Source organism: Leptonychotes weddellii, chromosome 6, assembly GCF_054177405.1.
Source record: "Leptonychotes weddellii isolate Sample4059 chromosome 6, ASM5417740v2, whole genome shotgun sequence".
In the NCBI taxonomy this organism is placed as follows: domain Eukaryota; kingdom Metazoa; phylum Chordata; class Mammalia; order Carnivora; family Phocidae; genus Leptonychotes; species Leptonychotes weddellii.
In genome coordinates this window covers 38,193,027-38,212,786 of record NC_138374.1, presented here as the reverse complement: position 1 = coordinate 38,212,786, position 19,760 = coordinate 38,193,027, and the positions used below count along the sequence as shown (strand labels likewise).

General features: G+C 36.7%; 2 protein-coding genes across 2 annotated transcripts in view; one reads left to right on the top strand and one right to left on the bottom strand.

Moving 5' to 3' along the window:
* LDB3 (LIM domain binding 3) overlaps positions 1-19,760 on the top strand; it is a gene marked incomplete at its 5' end in the record, with an annotated part of 321,917 nt that overhangs the window by 119,770 nt on the left and 182,387 nt on the right. The gene's annotated exons all lie outside the window — the stretch shown is intronic.
* WAPL (WAPL cohesin release factor) overlaps positions 1-19,760 on the bottom strand; it is a 72,658-nt gene that overhangs the window by 16,272 nt on the left and 36,626 nt on the right. Inside the window, exons 4-11 of the mRNA XM_081822794.1 lie at positions 12,766-12,861; positions 11,551-11,703; positions 11,167-11,303; positions 10,329-10,440; positions 6,517-6,744; positions 3,248-3,359; positions 2,790-2,887; positions 1,711-1,787 (exon numbers count right to left, since the gene is read on the bottom strand). Of these exons, the coding sequence (XP_081678920.1) occupies positions 1,711-1,787; positions 2,790-2,887; positions 3,248-3,359; positions 6,517-6,744; positions 10,329-10,440; positions 11,167-11,303; positions 11,551-11,703; positions 12,766-12,861 (1,013 nt within the window). The remainder of the gene's footprint in view (positions 1-1,710; positions 1,788-2,789; positions 2,888-3,247; positions 3,360-6,516; positions 6,745-10,328; positions 10,441-11,166; positions 11,304-11,550; positions 11,704-12,765; positions 12,862-19,760) is intronic.

Sequence of the window (19,760 nt, the reverse complement as noted above, 5' to 3'; positions counted from 1 at the left end):
ACAGATCTATTGGAAACTAAAGACGACCAGAAATTTGAGACTATTGGAAATCTGAATACTGACTGGACATATAATATTAAGCAATTAATAATTTATAGGGTATGAAAATAGTACTGTGGTTACATCTTTTTAAGAGTCCATTTTAAGAGATTATATATACTCAAGTATTTAATGGATTAAATTATATGAAATCTGTAATTTGCTTCAAAATAATATAGAAGGGTTATGAACAGGGTTACAGATGGAAACAAGACTGGCCATGGGTGATGATTATTCAAGCTGAATAGCATGTACATCAGGATTTATCATACTATTTTGTCTATTTTTGTCTATGTTTGAAATGTACCAAAATAAGAAATTAAAAAAACAGATGAACTTGAGTCAGGCTACAGTGTGCTTCTGACATTATTCCAAGGACTTTGGACATACATTCAAAGACAATAAAGAATCAGAGATTTGGCATTTGGGATTATTTTTAAAAAGTTAAGCCCCTGTGGTATTGTGTTGAACAGGCTGGAGACCAGAGAACTAGGGCAGAAATATCAAGAACTAGGATGGAGATACCAGAAAGAACCTATTGTACTAAGCTTGAACCAAGACTTCCTTGAACCAAGGAAATTTTACACGAACTAAGGTGAAAGCATTAGCCTGATGTCATCCAAGTTGGCCAGAGAGTGTGAAATAGGGGGAGCTGCGTGGAGATCTGGAAAAATAGGTATGAAGGACAGAAGAGGGTTAGAAAAAGATCATTTACAATAAAAATAAGGACTAATACTTAGTTTTTACCATATGCTAAGAATTGTTTAGGCCTTTATATATATGAACACCTTAATAGGTACTGTACATAATATATATGAGACATTTAAACATCATTTAAAATATTTTAAAATACAGGGGCGCCTGGGTGGCTCAGTCGTTAAGCGTCTGCCTTCAGCTCAGGTCGTGATCCCAGTGTCCTGGGATCGTGCCCCACATCGGGCTCCCTGCTCAGCGGGAAGCCTGCTTCTCTCTCTCCCTCTCCCACTCCCCCTGCTTGTGTTCCCTCTCTTGCTGTGTCTCTGTCAAAAAAATAAAATCTTTAAAAAAAAAGTCATGAAAAATATTTTAAAATACATATTTTATATATACAAGTAATACTTAACAAACATATTTTTGAAAATGTATATAATTTAACACATATTAGCATATATATAAACTCTTTGTGTGACAACAACCTCAGGTAGGTAAATGCAATTACTACCCCCCTTCTGAAGTACTTGTAGCAAGTAAATGATTTGCCCAAGGTGACAGGGCTGAACAAGAGGCTGGGATCCACATTTAGTCATTCTGGCTCCAAAATGTGTACTCCTAACTTTTGTACTATACTGTACTGCTTCTGGTTCACAGAACTTGACAGAAGTATTTTATGAAGGAAGGTGATACAATCATATTTCCTTTACGGTCAACTCAAATGCTTTAAATAAATAGCATGATAAATAAATAAATTTTTAAAAAATATATATTTTAGAAAGAGAGCGAGAGAGCAAGCACACAGCAGGAGGGGCAGAGAGGGAGGGAGAGAGAAAATCTCAAGCAGACTTCCTACTGAGTGTGGAGCCCAACAATGGTGCTCTATCTCATGACCCTGAGCCGAAACCAAGAGTTGGATGCTTAACCACCTGCGCCGCCCATGCACCCCAATAAATAGCATAATATTTAAGAAGAACTTACTTAGCTGAAGAAACAATGAGTTGTGAATCTTTATATGCTATCAAGTAGCTTTGATTCTCTGGATTATGCACTGTTACCTAAAAAGGGAAAAATTCGAAATAACTGTGGCAATCCATAGCTTTCATTCATTCACATACAACATACATCCCTTGTACTATTAAAGACAAAGATATGGAAGAGTCAGCCCTTGTCATCTAAGGGAATAACCAACACGTTCCAGATTTAAAATACTAGAGCTATTCCTTTATTACAAAATTAAAACACTGTTATAATTGCTTGCTCGTAAGTAACATATTCCGCACTACATATTCACTGTTACGAATTACCAATCACTCTGAATGTCAGAAAAGAGCGGTCTCTAACTTATAAACTAATAAAGTCCTAAGTGGATTCATTTAGAATAAAAAAATGCTATCTGTTTAATCTAGTGCACCTGAAGCACTCTAAAAGCTAGAAAGAACAATTTCGTCTGTTTCAGGAACTTCTCATTCACATTTCCCCAAAGAGGTTTCAAAAAGTACCTCACTAATCCAATCTGGTCAACAATCTACTCATTCTGAAATACACTGGCAACATAAATTGTAACCTACACTGAACTAGGTTAAAGAACAAATATACTCAGGGCATACACAGTTCAAGAGTATCCTTCTTCAAAGCCAATTACTACTATAAGCTGTGATTACAAACCACGTGACCCAAATAGCTAAATCAAGGAAATCCTTATTAATTAAAAAACAAAAACATGACAGCTCTTAACTGTCTCCACAAACAAGTAAATATATTTAAGAATTCCACGTTAATAAAAAAAAAAATAATAACTCCACGTTAAGGAAAGAACAATAACATTTTGAAATAAAAACAAACTTGACATGCAAGGTTTCCCAAAGAGTGACAATATACATATTCTTAAACTGGTTATTTAACTAGTTCATTAACATTGGCTGCTCAAAGAATGCATAACAATTTCAGTTTGGATTAACAAAAGTAAAATTTTGGGGATATTTAATATAAAATATCTGACAGTCTCTCACACACAGTCATAATTAAATAACTTTCCCAACATAGTTGTCCATACTTACACTTTCTAAAACTCGTAAACATCTCTCTGCTCCCCATAATGAGGCTACCAGTTTCTCTTCATCTTCATCTCTACTTAAATGATCCACACATTCTTTCACTAGGAGAAATGAAATGGATATAAAATTAGTAGGTCTCATCACCTCCATATTTATCCCCTTAACTAACATTAAAAGCCATGTGTACACACATGAGTATGCTGAACCTCTCTGAACATTATTTATTCTAAGTTTTATAAAACTCTGCGGTGTTGAAATATATGAGCCTCTCACTGTGATTATTTCCATAATTCCCCAATATCAAAGTGCTAATGGCCTTTCCTTTAAAAGTTCAAGATTTCCAAGATGCTACTAAAATAGATCTTTTTAAATTGATGCAATAATTTTTTAAAGTATGTACACAGAATATTTTCTTCAGGTTAAAAATAACACATAAAATATTGTCCGTGTTTATGTCATACCTTTATCTACAATATGATCCAGACCACCCAAAAGCCGGAGTTCTTCTTTAAACCAGTCTCCTGCTCGTTTAGAAGTAAGGGACAGCAAGGTCTCCATAGCTAAATGCCCAGTCTAAAAATGAGAGGCACCATTAATAAATATTGACTCTTAGCAATAATTCTGAGGCAACACTTCTAGAGACTGTTTTCTAGAAAAGTTCACTGCATGCTACCAGCCCATAGTATTCTTTATAATACAGTAGGTGCTTTTATAAACAAAACTGAACTAATTTTTAGTCTAAGTTGAAGAAACATTTTTCACCACCGGCTTGTTTTCACAGAGAAAATCCCTTATTAAAAGTGGCCTATCATTTGTCAAGTCAATAAAATAAATGGTGCTTTGGTGGTACTGTTATTTCTTTGATACAGAGGCACAAAGAAAGGACTGTTGAATCAAAGTGCATATATATGAACTATAAATCACTATACTGGATTAACTGACCACAAAGGCTGAAACACTTAACTCCAGGAGCAAAGTATGGGTATGTCAGTGGCCCCGAATTCTTAAAAGCACTAGTTATCACTTTACATTTTTGCCAAAGGGTAAAAAAAAGATACCTTATTGCTTTGGTTTGAATTTTTCTAACTATAGTAAACTTGTACATTTTTGCACATATTTATAAGCTAACTGTATTTCTCTAAAAGCGAGTTCCCTGTCAATTATTCTTTATTTTCCTTGCAAAGTTCCTTGTTTTTTCCTTATTATTCTGTATATTTTCTTACCTATTCTGAATAAAAACCCTGTTACTTTTAGGGTTTCAGATTCACCAGTATTGAACTTTATATGCAAGGCTGGCAACTTGGGATCCACAGCATGGGACTCTCATGACAAAATTATATGTAAATAATGACTGAGGACTACCACCACTAGAGAAAGCACAGAGCAGTGAGGGTCATAGGTACAACTGGACTAGAGTTTTTCTTTCTCTTGATTTGCCTTTATTATTTTTCTTTCTTACTGTGTTTCCTTTTAAAAGCACACGGACACCCTCCAACAAAGAACAATCTGGTTCCTGTTGCAATAAGGAACATCAGCATAACAAAATTAGCAAAGCTGGTAAGACCTGGTTTTCTTTCCAAAGCTTTTTTCCTTTCAAAGATAAAAGTTTACATTAAGTCCTCCTGGCCTATTTAGAACTGAAGATGGATTAGATACTGAGAAGTGGAAAAAACAGAGTTTACTAGCAAAAATCTTATAGTATTACAGATTTAGAAGAGATCTAGACTATTTTTGTCTATTCCTTAAAAAAAAAAAAAAAAAAAGTTGATGTCCAAGCTGGACAAATAAAGAACTAGAAATCATCACTACAGAAAGATTCCATTTTGCCCAATTCTTATTCTAAGTCCCTGAAAAAGTAATTTAATGAGATCAACTCAGGTATATTAGTTCAAGACTCACAGTAGTAATAAAGCTGAAGCCTAATGAAGCTTTCCTTGTTAAAGAAGAAAGGGGATAGTAATTTGATGTTAATATAGCAAAAATTCTTAAGTTTGTATGCTAAAAAGGGACTTTAATTTCTCTTATTGGCATAAAAAGGATTGTCTGATGTTTTAGGCTATATTCATAAAGCCTACTCACATAAGCTAGCAATTAAAAATAGCCTACAATTCAAACATTTTATATGAAAAGTGGAATAGTCCTCAAAGAGTTAAAGCGCAAATCATTAATCAGAATACTAATGAGCAACTGTTAGCTCTCAGTTACATGAATTATATATGAAAACACTATAATATTTTAAATTATCTTCCCATAGCACATCAGGAATAGCAATGTATTTCAAGGAAGAAGTTAAGTAATTAATAAAAACCCAAAACTAATGTGTAGCGGGACAATCACTTTACAAAACAATGTCTAAGATTTAAAACAAATATAATATTCAAGACTAGCTGAACTTGGGAGGAAGAAGAGGCATCCCAAAATTAGCAACTGTGTTCTGGTTTTAATCATGTAAGTAAATTACTTAACACGACTTAAGAAAGTTACTACACTGTTATTTACCATCCTAATAAATTTAACAGACCATGGAGAAAATTCAATGAACAAGTATATCATGTTATTTAATAGCAAATGCCTGGAAAGAATCTATAAATGTTGAACAACATGGGAAACCCCTGCAGAAAAGATATATTTATTCAATGATGCAGCAAATAAAAATTATCTCAAATTTATTCTTTCATATCATTAAAAAATCTGTATATGCTGCAAAAGTGTTAAAAAAAAATAAAAATTACAAATATATTTTAAACATAGTATACAAATAGTCTGGTGAGGTACAGGGATCTTTATCCACCACCTGAGCATACCAGCTATTTTTCCAACTTTAATAAGTACTGAATACATTCAATTCTGTATCTTGCCTTTTAATGTTAACCTGCTTTCCCCTGAAGCCCCACTTTACACAAATATCCTATTCTACCTTAATTAAACAGAGCAATACCCCTAAGTCATAGTTGGCCAGCACAAAGCATTCTGTAATTTTTGAGGCAAATGCTGTAGTCTTCAGTTTAGTAGGCAGTAGAAACGTTTATACAGTTTTGATGTTGAAAATATCTGAAAGTCAGATTATATATAAACAATCGTATTTTTTCAAAATGACAAGGCCAATTAATTATCTTCTACTGGCCTAGTAACCCGGTAGGGATATTACTGATTCTTTAAGTAAAAAAGCCAAAGGAAAGGGAAACTGGAATCAACCAGAAGCAACACAGTCATCTAAAACTTCAGGAGTTGTGCTGAACCTCAGAGTTACTACTGGCCATGACCCCAATATTACGACGGCCATTGCTCCAAGGAAGGCAAGTGCCTAGGAAACTTGAGTCTTGGGCCCTTGAAGAGTTAATCAGACACCCTGAGATACTCTAGAGTAAGTGAATACTCATTTAAATGGCCCTCGCAAATCCTCTAAATCTTTATTCCTGAAACCCACAGAGAATAACAATTCAAATTCCTAATAGCCTAAATATAGTTAATACACACACACACACCCCACAAGAAAAAAGGACAGACAAAATGCAATAGAAAATTTACTAGCAAAAAATCTAAATACAGATGGACTAGTCTAGGAATTTCAGGCAGGGAACAGAATTATGCTCAGTGCTGAACCTTAGAAGAACCTGCCCAATTGTTGACCAAGAGGTTAAATGATTTCTCCAAAGTCACACACCTGCTGTGACTAATGTAAAACTTTCTGAAATTAATTTTCATTTTACACTGGAAGGAAGGAACCTACCGTTATATTTTCTAGATCAAGATGCTTGTTGTGTACAGTTTCACAGAGCCTTCGAATTTTTTCTTTGATTTTGTTCATGTCTTTTTCATTCAGTAGCTTAGCTGAAGAAGCATCTTGTTCCAGTTCTAAAAGTCGAATCATTAGATCTAGGCTAGCTCTATCAAGATCCATGTTCAAACGATCTCTACTCAGTATGTACATGAGGGCAGCTGTACAAAGGGACAGATTCTTCAAAAGACAAAAATAAAAGTTAATGTGAGCAACTGGTGACAATTCCAGTTAATAAGACTGTTTTGACATTTGTTCACATGTTGGAAGCCTTGATGTTTTATTCAGTGAAAACTGCCCCCCTTCGAATACTCTAGGAAAATATGCATTAAATAAAGCTCTGTTACTTAAAATTTTTCCTTTCTAGAGATGTTCCCCATATCAATGCTCCCAACCTATATGAATGTGAGCAGAATTATATATTTCTTTAGCTATTCTGTGCTAAGAGTTTAAAGAACATTTTTTCCAGCTATGCATATACACACACATATATATAAAATCGTATTTTACACTAAACTTCACTTTATTCTTGGGTGCCTGGGTGGCTCAGTCGTTAAGCATCTGCCTTCGGCTCAGGTCATGATCCCAGGGTCCTGGGATCGAGCCCCACATCGGGCTCCCTGCTCTGCGGGAGGTCTGCTTCTCCCTCTCCCACTCCCCCTGCTTGTGTTCCCTCTCTCGCTGTGTCTCTGTCAAATAAATAAATAAAATCTTTAAAATTTTTTTTAAATCTTCACTTTATTATTTATGATAGTTGATAAAAGTTGAATTTCAATTTAAATCAATAATGTAAATGTGTCTTAAAATCTGCATCAAACACAGCTATTTTTTTCTATAAAATAAACACAGCTGAGTTTGTGTCAAAAATATAAAGCTGGGATGCTCAAATAAACATTTAGATTCATTTCCTTAAAATAATCAATCAGGTCTGATTGAACCAATTTTTAAAAAACCATTAATACAATGTGCTCTTAAAATCATTTAGATGGGGCGCCTGAGTGGCTCCGTTGGTTAAGCGTCTGATCCCACGTTCCTAGGATGGAGTCCCACATCGGGCTCCCTGCTCAATGGGAAGTCTTGCTTCTCCCTCTACTCTTCCCTGCCCCTGCTCGTATCTCTCTCCCTCAAATAAATAAACCTTAAAAAAAAAAAAACCACAAAGATAAGATAGTTAGCATACTCCGCTTACAGTACTAAAATCCAGAGTACTGAGGTGATATATTTTAGGTAAGCATTATATAACAAAATGGTCTATGTTGGGATAATCCATTTGGAATATTTTGTACTTAACACACTTCAATGCACAGAAATATAAATAACATCTAAAGTTTTTTTTTTTTTTTTACAAGATTTATTTATTTGAGAGAGAAAGAGAGAGAGAACTAGCGGGAGGGGGAGAAGGAGAAAGAATCTCAAGTGGACTCCGCGCTGAATGCAGAGCAAAAACCAAGAGTTGGATGGTTAATTGACTGTACCACCCAGGTGCCCTTAAAGATTTAAACTCTGAATCCCCCAACGTAGAAAAATTTTAGACTACATGCCTAATTAAATGCTTACAAAGCAAACTGTTTTTGGAAATTAGGATGTGACAGTACAGACCTTGGGAGATCCACCACCCCCAAGAGCACACACTAATGTCTTGGTCCTCTGATAACTGTGTAACAAAGCATATTAATTCTTAAGTCTCTTCTCTTCCCCCTCCTTGTCCTGTATCTGATATGACTTGGCAATGGAATTATCCTCACTCAGGGTTAAGTACACTGCTTTCAGTTTCATAAGATTCACTATTAGGAGTGCCTGGATATCTCAGTTGGTTAAGCATCTGCCTTCAGCTCGGGTCATGATCCCGGAGTCCTAGGATCGAGCCCCACATCGGGCTGCCTGCTCAGTGGGGAGTCTGCTTCTCCCTCTTGCCCCTCACCCCACTCATGCTCTCTCTCAAATAAGTTAAAAAAAAAAAAATCTTAAAAAAAAAAAGATTCAGTATTAGACTGTGTCACCTAATCTGCATTTGGAACATAATTTCCTTGAACAAAAATATAATAGTCACCTGAAAATACCACTATTGATAATGGTTAGTAACGACTTTTTTTCTAACCTCAAAAATGTTAAACCTTTTATTACAGATAAAAGATTTTTAAAAGATTAGCGTCAGTCATAATGAAAATGAGAATTTCTTTCTTTTCACAATGGCTAGAACTAGATTCATTATCCAAACAAAATGTTAAAAAAAAAAATCTTAATTTCAAACTGTTTTTCTCATGCTATTAATATCAAAGAGTAAAAAACGTTTTGTTTTGTTTTGTTTGTTTTTTAAGATTTTATTTATTTGAGAGAGAGAATGAGATAGAGCGAGCATGAGAGGGGGGAGGGTCAGAGGGAGAAGCAGACTCCCTGCTGAGCAGGGAGCCCAATGCGGGACTCGATCCCAGGACTCCAGGATCATGACCTGAGCCGAAGGCAGTCACTTAACCAACTGAGCCACCCAGGCGCCCCTGTTTTTTTAAAAGTAGGCTCCATGCCCAGCATGGAGCTCAACTTGGGGCTTGAACTCACAACCCTGCAATCAAGACCTGAGCTGAGATCAAGAGTCAGTTACTTAACCAACTGAGCACCCAGATACCCCTAAAAGATTTTTTTCAGCACTTTATGATTAGAAGAAATCAATGCTCACATAATTAAACATCCAGTATGGTATGGTATGTTAGGTGTGGAGCTGATGTTTTATTTATTTATTTTTTCTTTCCTGTAAAAGATTTTATTGATGGTATATGCATAAAAAATTGGGGGGGGAAGAATACAGAAGAAATTACTGCCTTTTATTAAATGTACACTGAGGTGTTCATTATATACCTTTCTATACTATTTTGCTTTCAAACTGTTTTTATTTTGTTTTTTTAATTTAATTTTGTTAGTTACCATACATTACATCATTAGTTTTTTGATATAGCGCTCCATGATTCATTGTGTATAACACCCAGTGCTACATGCAATATGTGCCCTCCTTAATACCCATCACCGGGCTAACCCATCCCCCCACCCCCCACCCCTCTAAAACCCTCAGTTTTCTCAGAGTCCATAGTCTCTCATGGTTCATCTCCCCCTCCGATTTCCCCCCCTTCATTTTTCCTGGAGCTGATGTTTTAATACTATAAACTGACAATAATATTAAGAGAAAAAAGTGTCATGAGAAAATAACCTTAAATAATATATTAAGCAAAAACTTCTGATATTAACCTCTCTATATATAGAAAATAAAATTCAACCCATAATTGGAAAATACTCATATATAAATATCCAATGTAGATAAATCTTTTTTTTTTTTTTAAAGATTTTATTTATTTGACAGAGACACAGCGAGAGAGGGAACAGAAGCAGGGGGAGTGGGAGAGGGAGAAGGAAAGCAGGCTTCCCGCTGAGCAGGGAGCCCGATGCGGGGCTGGATCCCAGGATCCTGGGATCATGACCTGAGCCGAAGGCAGATGCTTAATGACTGAGCCACCCAGGCACCCCTAGATAAATCTTTTTAAAAAGATTTATTTATTTGAGAGAGAGCACAAGCATGTGAAGGGGGGGTGGGAAAGAACCTCAAGCAAACACTCTGCTGAGTGCAAGCCCCACGTGGGGCTGGATCCCACGACCCTAAGATCATGATCTGAGCTGAAATCAAGAGTCAGGCACTTAACCGACTGAGTCACCCAGGTGCCCCCAAATAGACTGTTAATTTTTAAATAATGTTCCTAATCCCAGAAATTTAAGAATACCTGATGGTGCTGGGAATCATCCAAGGTTTTAAAGACCATTGCTACCATTCCGTGTGCTCTCAGGTGCATTCGAAAACTGGGCATGGCACATTTAGTAGCCAAGCTAATAACACTAGGAGAAAATAGACTAGGTTAGGGGGGATTGAAAATAGCTTGTGCATTAGTTTTTTGTTTGCACAATACCAAAACAAGGAAATGGGGAGGGGTGGGAGGGTGTCAACCCACTGCCCATATGGATCACAATATAAAACACATGGGCAAACCGAATTATTAAAAATACATTGATGCATATTGATTAGTATAAATATTAATAACACACGATCATCTTTGGTGTATTCCTTACACTACTACTATGATTAAAAGCAAAAAGTCTCAGCTACCTTTCATAATGCTTCTGATACATGAAGACTACAGATAATATTTGATTGGATATATTCCAAATGACTGGATAATTCAATCAAATTAAGATAATTCAATCCACTATAGCATGCAAAAGATGATCCAAATCAAAACATGCTTAAAACAAAAATGTATCACTTGTCTGAAATTTGGGTCTGAAAAAGAACTTAAAAGATTTGTTAGTATAATACTTCTTTTAAGCATCTGTAAAGTGAAGCCTATACTATTCTAACAAGCTACAATCATCCAACTTTCCTTTGTTAATGTAGAATCAAATCCCTTATAATAAATCAACCATATTTTAACTTATTTACACTGGCTATAAACTATATTCATGATAACAAAATCAAGGTAAGAAAATGTTTGGCTCTATTTGGCTGGAAAATTTTAGTAAGATAGAGCATGCATACATTTATCAAATATAAAAATAAGATCTCACCTAAGGCAACGTGTGTTTAGAGGCTGAGTGCTCTTTAAGCCACTTAGCAGGTATTCAATGTCATCAGTGAACTCTTGATTTTCACCAAATTCCACCACATCATTGAAGTGCTTCACATGCTGAACAACAGTATACAACTGCCAAGAAAAAATAAGTCCACTTCTTTTGTAACCATGAACTAGCATATTTAAATCTACGGGCTTGCTGTACTTCATTCAGAAGTGTATAAAAGAGTTCATTATATTGCAACTAGAAGAAAAGTTTTAAAAACACTGGTAGTACTAGGAAAGGTAAGTTCGTGGATATCTGTTCAAGACATTAAAAGGCTAAATGTTACATACAAAAATCTATCCACGTGCAGTAAAACTGTATATGGCTGCTTACTTCTTTGTCTTCTTTTCTGCATTTCAGTGCAGTAACTATATCTTGGTAGGGCTGAGTAGGTATTGTCACAGTTTTTATCACTTTGGGTGGTGGTGCAGGAGCCTTAAAAACTCCATCATCTTTTTGATTTGGTTCCTTTGAAGACAGCCTCACCTATTAATAAAGGATTAAATTATTGTTCTAAATAAATATATAAAAATAGTAACAGCTCATCTACCTAGCAAATTTGGCTTAAAAAAAAAAAAAGGTGTGAAGAGGCCTCTGAAAGGGCTACTTTAAAATTCTATGCACTACTAGGTAAGACTCACAAAAGAACCACTCAGGAATTCCTTCTGGTCTTTTTTAACCTCACATTCCACACACAATTTGTTATTTGTCTCCAAGATCATTAGAAGGAATAAAGAACCACAATTACACACATAAATAGCATTGATAAAAAGCTAGAACAGGACAAGAAAACCACACAGACAAGAGAACTTTTAAAGAATCTGTAATTTAGGGTATAAATAAATAGCCATAACAAAAGTCTGGTATATAATTACTAATACACACAATGATGATCTTATACTAGTAAATGGAGTTTAATATATTCAACTTAATTAAGAACACAGGGAACTGTACATTAAAATATTTTAGAAAGATCTCTATCCCTAATTTTTTTGTTGTTATAAAGAATTCATTCCTTGACAGCGCCAGATGACTGAGGTGTTACCATTAACTTAGAAGGATTAATCTATGGTCCTCCCAGTTATTCTGAAGAAAATAATTTGATAATCTTTTTCAAATGTGTTTTGAATTGAAAGCTATTACTGGAATACAGGAAAAAGTTCTCTGAATTAATTACTCAAATTAATTTCAAATTAACCACTCAAAGCTACTCTAAGATCTATGTAGGATATAATTTATAATATAGCTCTTAATACAAACTTCAAATATGAAATATTTTACCCTTAAAAGACTAAGTACAATAATTCCATTAAGATGTGGGTCAGGAGTAAAAAGTGATCCAATATTTTTTAAGGCTTTTATCTATAAACTAGTAGAGCACCAGAATTTCGATAATCCTGTCCACAATCCTCACTTTTCCAATGAATTAAACTAAAGCCTCTCATTTTAGTGAGGAAGACCAAAATAAACTGTTAAAGATTTTCAAATTCTGAATAAAGATAGCAATGGCTTAAACAAAAATGAAATTAAAAAGTACAGTTCACTTACTGTGGCACTCTGAGGTTTTACTACTGGTGGCCCAGGTAGCTCTTCTGAGTCTGGATGGTTCCAATGTCTGGCATTATATACAGCTTTTGTAGGAGACTAAAGAAATGAGAAAAAGATCAACTGTTTCCTTCTCATTTTCCATCCTTATAAAATTGTCTCATTTAATAAAATAAAAATCACAAAGAATAACTTAAATACATAAACACGTGTCCTAGACAGAGCAGGAGAGAGAACACCTGGCTAGTATTCCCACTGTGCTCCCATGCCTGTGGAGTCACCATGGTATTCTGCCACAGAATCAAAAATTAGTGCTCTGGGCAACTATTACCAATCTGTACTAACTTAGTAATCAATACAGTTAATTCAACATATACTTTATTCCTCATACTACTGATTCAAGCTGCATATTCTTCCAACAATGGAAATAAGGCAGCTTATGAAAAGCAATAAAGGGTCATATATATTCATTTTTAAGTGAAACTGTTGGGGCCAGATGACTACCATTACTAAGAAATTTTCAAAGTTTTTTAAAAAGTAGTTATGGAATATATACCATATATTACACAACACAGGGGAATTTAAAGCAGTACTATGTAATAACATATATGATTTCTGCAGCAAAATGTATTCATATTCACATGAACTGGGATAAAGATGTAAACTGCTCCACCTCAGTCAGGTCAGTCTGCTGACAAATCAACTTAATATAAATGTAATAAAAATAATTTTCAGTTTTGGGTGCCTGGGTGGCTCAGTCCGTTAAGCGTCTGCCTTCAGCTCAGGTCATGATCCCAGAGTCCTGAGATGGAGTCCCACGTTGGGCTCCCTGATCTCCCTCTCCCTCAGCTTCTCCCTCTCTTTCCCGCTTGTTCTAATAAATAAATAAAAATATTTTTTAAAAAGATTTATTTATTGGGGTGCCTGGGTGGCTCAGTCGTTAAGCGGCTGCCTTCGGCTCAGGTCATGATCCCAGGGTCCTGGGATCGAGCCCCGCATCGGGCTCCCTGCTCGGCAGGAAGCCTGCTTCTCCCTCTCCCACTCCCCCTGCTTGTATTCCCTCTCTGTGTCAAAATAAATAAATAAAATCTTTAAAAAAAAAAAAAAAGATTTATTTATTTATTTGAGAGAGCGAGAATGAGAGAGAGAGAGAGAGCATGAGAGGGGGGAGGGTTAGAGGGAGAAGCAGGCTCCCCGCCGAGCAGGGAGCCCGATGCGGGACTCGATCCAGGGACTCCAGGATCATGACCTGAGCCGAAGGCAGTCGCTTAACCAACTGAGCCACCCAGGAGCCCTAAATAAAAATATTTTTAAAAAGATAAGATGTATGGAGAGATGACTTAAAAAAATAATTTTCAGTTTTAACACTCTGAATTTCAGAATTGAGAATAAAGACCCATAAGCCCCTATAATCAAATCCAAAAAATTAAATCTGTGTAAAAAGGGGGCACCTGGGTGGCTCAGTCATTAAATGTCTGCCTTCGGCTCAGGTCACGATCCCATGGTCCTGGGATCGAGCCCCATATCGGGCTCCCTGCTCCGCGGGAAGGCTGCTTCTCCCTCTCTCACTCCCCCTGCTTGTGTTCCCTCTCTGGCTGTGTCTCTTGTCAAATAAATAAAATCTTTAAAAAAAAATCTGTATAAACACAAAAACCCTTTCTTTTTTTAAAAGATTTTCTTTTTCTTTTTAATTTGACAGAGAGAGAGGGAGAGAGAGAGAGCACACAAGCAGGGGGACTGAAAGGCAGAGCAGAGGCAGAGGGAGAAGTAGGCAGAGGCAGAGGGACTTGATCCCAGGACCCTGGGATCATGAGCTGAGCTGAAGGCAGTCGCTTAACCAACTGAGCCACCCAGGCACCCCCAAAAACCTTCACTTTTTTTTTTTAAAAGATTTTATTTATTTATTCGACAGAGAGAGAGAGAGAGCACAAGTAAGCAGAGTGGCAGGCAGAGGGAGAAGCAGGCTCTCTGCCAAGCAGGGAGCCGGACGTGGGGCTCAATCCCAGGACCCCAGGATCATGACCTGAGCCGAAGGCAGCCGCTTAACCGAATGAGCCACCCAGGCGCCCCAAAACCCTCACTTTCAAAAGGAGATTGAGACTGAGAACATTTTCCATCCTTTACAAAAGTCATGTTAAATTTTGTCCTTTAAGCTTCATATAAATGGTTTGATCTCCTTAGAGATTTTCTGTTTATAAGACTATAATAAACTTCACACTTTCAGTACTACATGCAAAAAGTAAGATTAAGAGTACAAGTGGGGAAACATACTTCAAGATAGGCCAAAAGACTACATCAAAAAAGTAACCATCTTCCCTTACTAGCTGCAGTGAACTAACGTTAACTGCAATTAAACATCAAAGTTATCTTTTTTCAAGTACTATCTTTAAAATAACCATGTTGTGACAACAAGAACACAGTCTAAGCTCCAAAAGAACTGGTTTAAGAAAAGATAAAGTTTACATGGATTTGCATAGTAAATGTGTTAGAAAAATCTTAATACTAAAAGGAATCCTACTGTGAAAGTAGGAGCATAAGGTCTCTCACCTGTATTACGTATATAAATCCATTATTCTTATATACCAGGCTTGCATAAAGTGAGGATACATTGGTAATCTAAAGCAATTTATACACCCAGGAAATGACTTGATCAGCCTCTTAAGGCACAACCACATAAAGCAGAATCAACATAAATTTTAAAACCTAGCTCCCTATTCCTTTCTGCTTTTCTCTCTCTAACATCAGCTATATAATCCATATGCCTGCTAGCTGTTAAGCAGCTTCTCATTTAAGCATTTAAGCAACTTCTAATACCCAAAGCACACTCAAAAGCCCAGGAAGATCAAGGACATCTGGAAAGGTGCCTCAAAGCTCAAGTGCTTTATTTATTTTTAAAAAGCATTGATACAGGGTGCCTGGGTGGCTCAGTCAGTTAAGCATCTGCCTTCGGCTCAGGTCATGATCCCAGGGTCCTGGGAATGAGTCCCAGGTAAGGCTCCCTGCTCAGCGGGGAGTCTGCTTCTCCCTCTCTCTCTCTCCCTCTTCCCTACTCGTCCTCTCTCTCAAATAAAAATCTTTTAAAAAGGGCGCCTGGGTGGCTCAGTTGGTTAAGCGACTGCCTTCGGCTCAGGTCATGATCCTGGAGTCCCTGGATCAAGTCCCGCATCGGGCTCCCTGCTCGGCAGGGAGTCTGCTTCTCCCTCTGACCGTCCCCCCTCTCATGTGCTCTCTCTCACTCTCTCTCTCTCTCAAATAAATAAAATCTTTAAAAAAAAAAAAACTTTTAAAAAAATGAATAAAAAAATAAAAAAGCACTGATTGGGGGGGAACACACACACACACACAAAATTGATGTCCAGTAATAATCTTCTGGATAATAAGGTTATCTGATTCCACAGGTAACAAAATAGCAGAGCAAGTCAAGGGTCTAAATTAAATAGACCCCCTTCCAGTTAACTGTGAGTGGCAATATAACTAACAATTAACAAAGCAGACTTACAAACCAGATGATCTGTATTAAAATGCAGATAAACAGTGAGCTCTACTACTTGCTACTCAACATTTTACTCATCTGTAAAATGGGGTTAATAATAGTACCTACTACAAAGGGTTGTTGTGAGGATTAAATAAATATATGTAAAACACAGAAGAGTGCCTGAAAGAGCATGTGCTCTACAAGTATTAATTATTATGGGTAATACTACTAATAATAGTTATGTATTGATGTGTAATTCTGTGTCTAGCATCTTCATAAGAAAACTGGAGTATGTGGTCTACCTAACAGAGGACTGCAATAAACAAATGAAATAACTGACATGAAAACACGCTATTAGCAAGTATTATTATTAGAAAAATCAGACTAGGATACATTGTTCTAACTCATCTCAAAAGTCTTTGAACAAAATAATATCATTGATGACTACAGATGGAAAAATCCTCAATACTAGAAAACTGAATTCAATAGCACACTGAAAGGATATACACCATGACCAAGTGGGATTTATCACTGGGATGCAAGGATAATTCAATATGAAAACCAACCAATGTGATACATCACATTAACAGAATGGATAAAATTCTGTCCATCAAGACAACTGGTGCAGAAAAAGCATTTGACAAAATTCAACACCCTTTCATAATAAAAATACTCAACAAACTTGGAATACAAGAAAATTACCTAAACATAATAAAGATCACATATTAAAAGCCCAGAACTAATATCATCCTCAACAGTGAAAAACTGAAAGCTTTTCCTTTAAGATCAGTAATAAGGCAATGATGGCTGCTCTCACAACTTCTATTTAACATAGTACTAGACATACCAACAAAAGCAATTAAGCAAGAATCAGAAATAAAAGGTATCCAAAATGGAAAAGAAGTTAAAATTTTATCAGTTCACAGATGACATGATCGTGTATACAGAAAACTCAGAAGATTCTACCAAAAAAACCCCATTAGAATAAATATATTCACTAAAGTTGTATGATATAAAAATCAACATACAAAAGTCAACTGCATTTCTATACAACTAACAAAGAACAATCCAAAAAGAAAATGAAGAAAATCCCATTTACAGTAGCATCAAATAAAAAACAAAAAAGGAACCTTAAGAATAAACTTAACTAAGGAAGCAAAAGACTGTACACTGACAGGTACAAAACACTACTAAAAAAAATTAGATACAAATAAATGGAAAGACATCTTGTGTTCATGGATTTTAAGGCTTAATACTGTTAAAATGGCCATATTACCCAACAGGATTTACAGGTTCAATGCAATTCCTATCAAAATCCCAATCGTATTCTTTTTTTTTTTTAAAGATTTTATTTATTTATTTGACAGAGAGAGACACAATGAGAGAGGGAACACAAGCAGGGGAGTGGGAGAGGGAGAAGTAGGCCTCCCTCGGAGCACGGAGCCCGATCCCAGGATCCTGGGATCATGACCTGAGCCGAAGGCAGACTCTTAACGACTGAGCCACCCAGGCGCCCCCCAAATCGTATTCTTTACAGAAAAAGAAAAAATGAACTTAAAATTCATATGGAATCACAAAAGACACTGAATTGCCAAAACAATCTTCACAAAAAAACAAAAAAACTAGAGGCCTCACACTTCCTGGTTTCAAAACACATTATAAAGCAACAGTAATCAAAACAGTAGGGAACTGGGGCATAAAAGATATAGAGACCAATGGAACAAAACAGAGAGCCCAGAAATAAATCTACATATATATGGTCAAATGATCGTCACCAAGGGTGCCAAAACTACAAAATGGGGATAGTCTCTTCAACACATGGTGCTGGGAAAACCAGGTATCACATGCAAAAGAATGAAACTGGACCATTATCTTACACCATACACAAAAATCAACTCAAAATGGATTAAAGATTTAAACATAAGACCTGAAAATGTAAAATTCCTTGAAGAAACCATGGGAGAAAAGTTATGTTAATAGTAGTCTTAGAAATGACTTCTTGCACATGACACCAAAAGCACAAGCAATAAATGCATACACAGACAAGTAGGACATCAAACTAAAAAGTTTCCTTCTGCACAGTAGAGGAAACAAGAGTAAAAAGGCAAACTACAAATGGGAGAAATATTTGCAAGCCATATACTTAATAAGGGGTCACTACCCAAAGTATGTAAGGAACACCTACAATTCAATAGCAAAATAAAACAAAAAATGATTAACAGGCAAAGGACTTGAATAGAAATTTCTCCAAAGAAGACAAACAAAGAGTCACAGGTATATGAAAAGATGCCTGACATCAGTAATTGTAAGTGAAATATAAGTCAAGGAGCCCCTGGGTGGGTCAGCAGGTTAAGCGTCTTTCAGTGCAGGTCGTGATCCCAGGGTCCTGGGATCAGCTCCGCGTCTGGCGCCCTGTTCAGCAGAAAGTCTGCTTCTCCCTCTTCCTCTGACTCTCCCCCCTGCTTGTGCTCTCTCTCTCAAATGAATAAATAAAAAATCTTAAAAAAAACAAGCAAGGGCATCTGGGTGGCTCAGTTGGTTAAGCGACTGCCTTCGGCTCGGGTCATGATCCTGGAGTCCCGGGATCGAGTCCCGCATCGGTCTCCCTGCTCAGCGGGGAGTCTGCTTCTCCCTCTGACCCTCCCCCCCTCATGCTCTCTCTCTATCTCATTCTCTCTCTCAAATAAATAAATAAAATCTTTAAAAAAAAAAAAAAAAACAAGCAAAAAAAAAGTGATGGGGTGCCTGGATGGCTCAGTAGGTTAAGCCTCTGCCTTCAGCTCAGGTCACAATCCCAGAGTCCTGGGATCGAGCCCCACGTCGGGCTCTCTGCTCAACGGGGAGCCTGCTTCTCCTTCTGCCTACTGCTCCCCCTGCTTGTGCTCTGTCAAATAAATAAAATCTTACAAAAAAAAAAAAAAAGGGAAACTAAGTCAAAATCATAATGAAATATTACTTCACACCCATTAGAATGACCACTATCAAAAAGAACAGAAAATAACAAGTGTTGGCAAGGATACAGAAAAAGTGGAACTCATGTTACACTGCTGGTGGGAATTCAAATGGTGCAGCCACTATGGAAAACAGTATAGAGGTTCCTCAAAAAAGAACTATCCTATGACCCAGCAATTCTACTTCCGGGTATTCATCAAAAAAAAAAAAAAAAAAAAAAGAAATCAGGATCCTGAAGAAATCTGCACTCTCATGGTCACTGCAGTATTATTCACAACAGCCAAAAGATGGAAACAAACCTAACTATAAAAAGATGAATGGATAGGGGCACTTGGCTGGCTCTGTCAGTAAAGCATGTGACTCTTGATCTCAGGACTCTAAGTTCAAGCCCCCCACTGGGTGCAGAGATTACTTAAAAACAAAACAAAAACGGGCACCTGGTTCAGTGGGTTAAACGTCTGACTTTGGCTCAGGTCATGATCTCGGGGTCCTGGAATCAAGGCCCCCATCCGGCTCCCTGCTCAAGAAGGAGTCTGCTTCCATGTATCATATGACCTCACTGATATGAGGA